The 9,619-nt window shown below is 41.1% G+C and overlaps 1 protein-coding gene across 3 annotated transcripts in view; it reads left to right on the top strand.

The window, feature by feature from the left end:
- LOC110518889 (type II inositol 3,4-bisphosphate 4-phosphatase-like) overlaps positions 1–9,619 on the top strand; it is a 62,384-nt gene that overhangs the window by 4,118 nt on the left and 48,647 nt on the right. For all 3 annotated transcript variants that reach the window (XM_036987077.1, XM_036987076.1, XM_036987078.1), the window contains exons 4-6: positions 1,480–1,561; positions 2,266–2,505; positions 8,909–9,027. In XM_036987077.1, the coding sequence (XP_036842972.1) occupies positions 1,480–1,561; positions 2,266–2,505; positions 8,909–9,027 (441 nt within the window). The remainder of the gene's footprint in view (positions 1–1,479; positions 1,562–2,265; positions 2,506–8,908; positions 9,028–9,619) is intronic.

The raw sequence follows: 9,619 nt of genomic DNA, 5'->3' as shown, positions 1-9,619 counted from the left end.
CACTGGTTGCCCTCTAGGTTACAGAGAGCTGGTAGTCCCATCCACCACACTACCAGGTGTGAAACATGGTATAGAGGAGACAGACCCACTGGTTGCCCTCTAGGTTACAGAGAGCTGGTAGTCCCATCCACCACACTACCAGGTGGGTGGTATAGAGGAGACAGACCCACTGGTTGCCCTCTAGGTTACAGAGAGCTGGTAGTCCCATCCACCACACTACCAGGTGGGTGGTATAGAGGAGACAGACCCACTGGTTGCCCTCTAGGTTACAGAGAGCTGGTCGTCCCATCCACCACACTACCAGGTGGGTGGTATAAAGAGGAGACAGACCCACTGGTTGTCCTCTAGGTTACAGAGAGCTGGTCGTCCCATCCACCACACTACCAGGTGGGTGGTATAGAGGAGACAGATCCACTGGTTGCCCTCTAGGTTACAGAGAGCTGGTAGTCCCATCCACCACACTACCAGGTGTGACACAGGGAGGAGACTCAGGGGGTATGCAAAACAGGCTAGAAATTAATAAGGAAATTATTTCAACATGTACTAGTCTGTGGTGACCTAAATGCCAGAACTGGACAAGAACCTGACACCCTCAGAGGGGGACAAACATGGGGGACAAACATCTACCTGGAGGGGACAGCATTCCCTCCCCCATATGCCCCCCAGCTCTGTCACACGCTGGGTCTGTACATAGTCAATGGTAGGCTTCGAAGGGGACTCCTATGGTAGGTACATCTATAGCACATCTCTTGGCAAAAGTACTGTAGACTACTTTATCACTGACCTCAACCCAGAGTCAGAGTCACAGTCAGCCCACTGACACCCTTATCAGACCACGATGTCTGTTGTTCCCTGAATTGATCTCTTCTTCCAGAGACTGAACTTGATGCTGTACACCTTTGGTTTGGGCCTTGAGAGAGAGAGAGAGAGACAGAGAGAGGAGGGGGAGAGAGAGAGAGAGAGAGAGAGAGAGAGACAGAGAGAGAGAGACAGAGAGAGAGAGAGAGAGAGAGAGAGAGAGAGAGAGAGAGAGAGAGAGACAGAGAGAGAGAGACAGAGAGACAGAGAGAGAGAGAGAGAGAGAGAGAGAGAGAGACAGAGAGACAGAGAGACAGAGAGAGAGAGAGAGAGAGAGAGAGAGAGAGAGAGAGAGAGAGAGAGAGAGAGAGAGAGACAGAGAGACAGAGAGACAGAGAGAGAGAGAGAGAGAGAGAGAGAGAGAGAGAGAGAGAGACAGAGAGAGAGAGAGAGAGAGAGAGAGAGAGAGAGAGAGAGACAGAGAGAGAGAGACAGCGAGACAGAGAGACAGACAGAGAGAGAGAGACAGAGAGAGAGAGAGAGAGAGAGAGAGAGAGAGAGAGAGAGAGAGAGAGAGAGAGAGAGAGAGGTCCCTCCACTATGTATGGTTTTATAATACTTTATAAAACACTCTGTCCTTCAATTGTAGTAGCAATAATGTGATGTGTTGTGTGTCTTCAGATATCTGCTTTAGAGGAGGTGTTGGTTCTAGAGAGATGTCAAGTTCTGGAGAGCACAGACAACAACAATGGACTACTTATTAGTAAGTACACAATCATTAGAAGTACGTAGAGAGAGTTGGAGGTATTCAGGGAGAAGGAGGAGAACTAGAGCAGGATTCCAGAGAGTGGGAGGAGGAGGAGGGAGGAGAGAGGAGGAGGAGGAGGAGAGAGGGAGGAGGAGGGAGGAGAAGGAGGAGAACTAGAGCAGGATTCCAGAGAGTGGGAGGAGGAGGAGGGAGGAGAGAGGAGGAGGAGGAGGAGAGAGGGAGGAGGAGGGAGGAGAAGGAGGAGAACTAGAGCAGGATTCCAGAGAGTGGGAGGAGGAGGAGGGAGGAGAGAGGAGGAGGAGGAGGAGAGAGGGAGGAGGAGGGAGGAGAAGGAGGAGAACTAGAGCAGGATTCCAGAGAGTGGGAGGAGAAGGAGGGAGGAGAGAGGAGGAGAGAGGAAGGAGGAGAGAGGAGGAGAGAGGGAGGAGGGAGGAGGAGGGAGGAGAGAGGAAGGAGGAGGAGGAATGGGGAAAGACTGTTTGGATTATTCTAATATTAGTGTATATTAGTCAGTGTCTTTGTTTCTCTCTGTCTCTCTCTCTCTCTCTCTCTCTCTCTCTGTCTCTGTCTCTGTCTGTCTCTCTCTCTCTCTGTCTCTGTCTCTGTCTGTCTCTCTCTTACTCTGTCTCTCTGTCTCACTGTCTCTCTCTCTTTCTCTCTCTGTCTCTCTCTCTCTCTTTCTCTCTCTGTGTGTGTAGGGTTTGACAGTGGAGAGCCAGGTGTGTATGTAGAGTGTGTGAATTCAGGTGAGGTTAACTCCTGGCTGGTGGCTCTGAGAGAAGCTAACTCTGAGGGGTTAACCAACCGGATCAGACACCTCCGGACACAACTCATGGATACAGCCGGGAATAGCGCTGTAAATTCCGTCGGAAATGCAGAGACCACTGTCGCTGATGCTGTGTGTCCTGCTAAACAGTCTCCATTGGAGTTCAGTATTGGTACGTTACACAGACACACACAAACACGCATATACTATACATATACTATACATATACTATACATATACTATACATATACTATACATATACCATACATATACTATACATATACTATACATATACTATACATACACTATACATATACTATACATATACTATACATATACTATACATATACTATACATATACTATACATATACTATACATATACTATACATATACCATACATATACTATACATATACTATACATATACTATACATACACTATAGATATACTATACATACACTATAGATATACTATACATATACTATACATATACTATAGATATACTATACATACACTATAGATATACTATACATATACTATACATATACTATACATATACTATACATACACTATAGATATACTATACATATACTATACATATACTATAGATATACTATACATACACTATAGATATACTATACATATACTATACATATACTATACATATACTATAGATATACTATACATACACTATAGATATACTATACATATACTATACATATACTATACATATACATATACTATACATATACTATACATATACTATACATATACTATACATACACTATACATATACTATACATATACCATACATATACTATACATATACATATACTATACATATACTATACATATACTATACATATACATATACTATAGATATACTATACATATACTATACATATACTATTCATATACTATACATATACTATACATATACTATACATATACTATACATATACATATACTATACATATACCATACATATACTATACATATACATATACTATACTTATACTATACATATACTATACATATACCATACATATACTATACATATACTATACATATACATATACTATACATATACTATACATATACCATACATATACTATACATATACTATACATATACTATACATATACTATACATATACTATACATATACATATACTATAGATATACTATACATATACTATACATATACTATACATACCCTATACATATACTATACATATACATATACTATACATATACTATACATATACTATACATATACTATACATACCCTATACATATACTATACATACACTATACATACCCTATACATATACTATACATATACATATACTATACATATACTATACATATACTATACATATACTATACATACCCTATACATATACTATACATATACTATACATACCCTATACATATACTATACATACCCTATACATATACTATACATATACATATACTATACATATACTATACATATACTATACATATACATATACTATACATATACTATACATATACTATACATATACATATACTATACATATACTATACATACACTATACATATACTATACATATACTATACATATACTATACATACACTATACATATACTATACATATACTATACATATACTATACATACACTATACATATACTATACATATACATAAACTATACATATACTATAGATATACTATACATATACTATACATATACTATACATATACTATACATATACATATACTATAGATATACTATACATATACTATACATATACTATACATACCCTATACATACACTATACATATACTATACATATACATAAACTATACATATACTATAGATATACTATACATATACTATACATATACTATACATATACTATACATATACATATACTATAGATATACTATACATATACTATACATACCCTATACATATACTATACATATACATATACTATACATATACTATACATATACTATACATACACTATACATATACAATACATATACCATACATATACTATACATATACATATACTATACATATACTATACATATACATATACATATACTATACATATACTATACATATACTATACATATACTATACATATACTATACATATACATATACTATACATATATACTATACATATACTATACATATACCATACATACACTATATACATATACATATACTATACATATACTATACGTATACATATACTATACATATACTATACATATACATATACTATACATACATATACTATACTTATACTATACATATACTATACATATACTATACTTATACTATACATATACTATACATATACTATACATATACATATACTATACATATACTATACATATACATATACTATACATATACTATATACTATACATATACTATATACTATGCATATACATATACTATATACTATACATATACATATACTATACATATACTATACATATACTTTAACTACTACAGTAGTTATCCCATGGTAGTTATCCCACGGTAGTTATCCAACGGTAGTTATCCCACGGTAGTTATCCCACGGTAGTTATCCCACGGTAGTTATCTAACGGTAGTTATCCCACGGTAGTTATCCCGTTATCCCACGGTAGTTATCCCACGGTAGTTATCCAACGGTAGTTATCCCACGGTAGTTATCCCATGGTAGTTATCCAACGGTAGTTATCCCACGGTAGTTATCCCGTTATCCCACGGTAGTTATCCCACGGTAGTTATCCAACGGTAGTTATCCCACGGTAGTTATCCCACGGTAGTTATCCAACGGTAGTTATCCAACGGTAGTTATCCAACGGTAGTTATCCCACGGTAGTTATCCAACGGTAGTTATCCCACGGTAGTTATCCAACGGTAGTTATCCCACGGTAGTTATCCCATGGTAGTTATCCCGTTATCCAACGGTAGTTATCCCACGGTAGTTATCCAATGGTAGTTATCCCACGGTAGTTATCCAACGGTAGTTATCTAACGGTAGTTATCCCACGGTAGTTATCTAACGGTAGTTATCCCACGGTAGTTATCTAACGGTAGTTATCCCACGGTAGTTATCTAACGGTAGTTATCCAACGGTAGTTATCCAACGGTAGTTATCCCACGGTAGTTATCCCACGGTAGTTATCCCACGGTAGTTATCCCGTTATCCCACGGTAGTTATCCAACGGTAGTTATCCAACGGTAGTTATCCCACGGTAGTTATCCCACGGTAGTTATCCAACGGTAGTTATCCCACGGTAGTTATCCCACGGTAGTTATCCAACGGTAGTTATCCCACGGTAGTTATCCCACGGTAGTTATCCCACGGTAGTTATCCAACGGTAGTTATCCAACGGTAGTTATCCAACGGTAGTTATCCCACGGTAGTTATCCCACGGTAGTTATCCAACGGTAGTTATCCAACGGTAGTTATCCCACGGTAGTTATCCCACGGTAGTTATCCCACGGTAGTTATCCCACGGTAGTTATCCAACGGTAGTTATCCAACGGTAGTTATCCCACGGTAGTTATCCAACGGTAGTTATCCAACGGTAGTTATCCCACGGTAGTTATCCAACGGTAGTTATCCAACGGTAGTTATCCCACGGTAGTTATCCCGTTATCCAACGGTAGTTATCCCACGGTAGTTATCCCGTTATCCCACGGTAGTTATCCAACGGTAGTTATCCCACGGTAGTTATCCCATGGTAGTTATCCCACGGTAGTTATCCCACGGTAGTTATCCCACGGTAGTTATCCAACGGTAGTTATCCAACGGTAGTTATCCCACGGTAGTTATCCCACGGTAGTTATCCAACGGTAGTTATCCCACGGTAGTTATCCAACGGTAGTTATCCCACGGTAGTTATCCCACGGTAGTTATCCAACGGTAGTTATCCCACGGTAGTTATCCCACGGTAGTTATCCCACGGTAGTTATCCCGTTATCCCACGGTAGTTATCCAACGGTAGTTATCCCACGGTAGTTATCCCATGGTAGTTATCCCACGGTAGTTATCCCACGGTAGTTATCCCACGGTAGTTATCCAACGGTAGTTATCCCACGGTAGTTATCCCATGGTAGTTATCCAATGGTAGTTATCCCACGGTAGTTATCCCACGGTAGTTATCCAACGGTAGTTATCCCGTTATCCCACGGTAGTTATCCCACGGTAGTTATCCCACGGTAGTTATCCCATGGTAGTTATCCCATGGTAGTTATCCAATGGTAGTTATCCAACGGTAGTTATCCCGTTATCCCACGGTAGTTATCCCACGGTAGTTATCCAACGGTAGTTATCCCACGGTAGTTATCCCATGGTAGTTATCCCATGGTAGTTATCCAATGGTAGTTATCCCACGGTAGTTATCCCACGGTAGTTATCCCGTTATCCCACGGTAGTTATCCCGTTATCCCACGGTAGTTATCCCGCGGTAGTTATCCAACGGTAGTTATCCCGTTATCCCACGGTAGTTATCCAACGGTAGTTATCCAACGGTAGTTATCCCACGGTAGTTATCCCGTTATCCCACGGTAGTTATCCCACGGTAGTTATCCCGTTATCCCACGGTAGTTATCCCACGGTAGTTATCCAACGGTAGTTATCCCGTTATCCCACGGTAGTTATCCAACGGTAGTTATCCAATGGTAGTTATCCAACGGTAGTTATCCCGTTATCCCACGGTAGTTATCCAACGGTAGTTATCCCACGGTAGTTATCCAACGGTAGTTATCCAACGGTAGTTATCCCACGGTAGTTATCCCACGGTAGTTATCCAACGGTAGTTATCCCGTTATCCCACGGTAGTTATCCAACGGTAGTTATCCCACGGTAGTTATCCAACGGTAGTTATCCAACGGTAGTTATCCCACGGTAGTTATCCAACGGTAGTTATCCAACGGTAGTTATCCCACGGTAGTTATCCAACGGTAGTTATCCAACGGTAGTTATCCCACGGTAGTTATCCAACGGTAGTTATCCCACGGTAGTTATCCCACGGTAGTTATCCAACGGTAGTTATCCCACGGTAGTTATCCCACGGTAGTTATCCAACGGTAGTTATCCAACGGTAGTTATCCCACGGTAGTTATCCCACGGTAGTTATCCCACGGTAGTTATCCAACGGTAGTTATCCAACGGTAGTTATCCCACGGTAGTTATCCCACGGTAGTTATCCAACGGTAGTTATCCAATGGTAGTTATCCCACGGTAGTTATCCCACGGTAGTTATCCCACGGTAGTTATCCAACGGTAGTTATCCAACGGTAGTTATCCAACGGTAGTTATCCCGTTATCCCACAGTAGTTATCCCACGGTAGTTATCCCACGGTAGTTATCCAACGGTAGTTATCCCGTTATCCCACGGTAGTTATCCAACGGTAGTTATCCCACGGTAGTTATCCAACGGTAGTTATCCAACGGTAGTTATCCCACGGTAGTTATCCCGTTATCCCACGGTAGTTATCCCGTTATCCCACGGTAGTTATCCCACGGTAGTTATCCCGTTATCCCACGGTAGTTATCCAACGGTAGTTATCCAACGGTAGTTATCTAACGGTAGTTATCCAACGGTAGTTATCTAACGGTAGTTATCCAACGGTAGTTATCCCACGGTAGTTATCCCACGGTAGTTATCCCACGGTAGTTATCCCACGGTAGTTATCCAACGGTAGTTATCCCACGGTAGTTATCCCACGGTAGTTATCCAACGGTAGTTATCCCATGGTAGTTATCCAACGGTAGTTATCCAACGGTAGTTATCCAACGGTAGTTATCCAACGGTAGTTATCCCACGGTAGTTATCCAACGGTAGTTATCCAACGGTAGTTATCTAACGGTAGTTATCCAACGGTAGTTATCTAACGGTAGTTATCCAACGGTAGTTATCCCACGGTAGTTATCCAACGGTAGTTATCCAACGGTAGTTATCCAACGGTAGTTATCCAACGGTAGTTATCCCACGGTAGTTATCCAACGGTAGTTATCCAACGGTAGTTATCCAACGGTAGTTATCCCACGGTAGTTATCCCACGGTAGTTATCCCACGGTAGTTATCCCACGGTAGTTATCCCACGGTAGTTATCCAACGGTAGTTATCCAACGGTAGTTATCCCACGGTAGTTATCCCACGGTAGTTATCCCACGGTAGTTATGCAACGGTAGTTATCCCATGGTAGTTATCCCACGGTAGTTATCCCACGGTAGTTATCCCATGGTAGTTATCCCACGGTAGTTATCCCATGGTAGTTATCCAACGGTAGTTATCCCACGGTAGTTATCCAACGGTAGTTATCCCACGGTAGTTATCCAACGGTAGTTATCCCATGGTAGTTATCCAACGGTAGTTATCCCACGGTAGTTATCCCACGGTAGTTATCCCATTTTCCCACGGTAGTTATCCCGTTATCCAACGGTAGTTATCCCACGGTAGTTATCCAACGGTAGTTATCCCACGGTAGTTATCCAATGGTAGTTATCCCACGGTAGTTCTCTCTGTCTGTCTCTCTCTCTCTCTCTCTCATCCTCGCTCTCTGTCTCAGACTGTAGGGGTCTGTCTATAGGACACAAGGAGAAGAGACCCCACGCGGTGGTGCAGGTGTCAGTCATCAACACACAGACACACACCATCACTGACTACTGCTGTACGGAGATAGTAGAGGTGAGAACACACCATCACTGACTAGTACAGAGATAATAGAGTCGAGAACACACCATCACTGACTACTGCTGTACGGAGATAGTAGAGGTGAGAACACACCATCACTGACTACTGCTGTACGGAGATAGTAGAGGTGAGAACACACCATCACTGACTACTGCTGTACGGAGATAGTAGAGGTGAGAACACACCATCACTGACTAGTACAGAGATAGTAGAGGTGAGAACACACCATCACTGACTAGTACAGAGATAGTAGAGGTGAGAACACACCATCACTGACTAGTACAGAGATAGTAGAGGTGAGAACACACCATCACTGACTAGTACAGAGATAGTAGAGGTGAGAACACACCATCACTGACTACTACAGAGATAGTAGAGGTGAGAACACACCATCACTGACTAGTACAGAGATAGTAGAGGTGAGAACACACCATCACTGACTACTGCTGTACGGAGATAGTAGAGGTGAGAACACACCATCACTGACTAGTACAGAGATAGTAGAGGTGAACTACTGCTGTACAGAGATAGTAGAGGTAACTACTGCCTAACAGAGATAGTAGAGGTAACTACTGCTGGACAGAGA

Source organism: Oncorhynchus mykiss, chromosome 9, assembly GCF_013265735.2.
Source record: "Oncorhynchus mykiss isolate Arlee chromosome 9, USDA_OmykA_1.1, whole genome shotgun sequence".
NCBI classification, from domain to species: domain Eukaryota; kingdom Metazoa; phylum Chordata; class Actinopteri; order Salmoniformes; family Salmonidae; genus Oncorhynchus; species Oncorhynchus mykiss.
The sequence above is the reverse complement of the archived record's forward strand: the minus strand, read 5'-3'. Positions and strand labels throughout refer to the sequence as shown.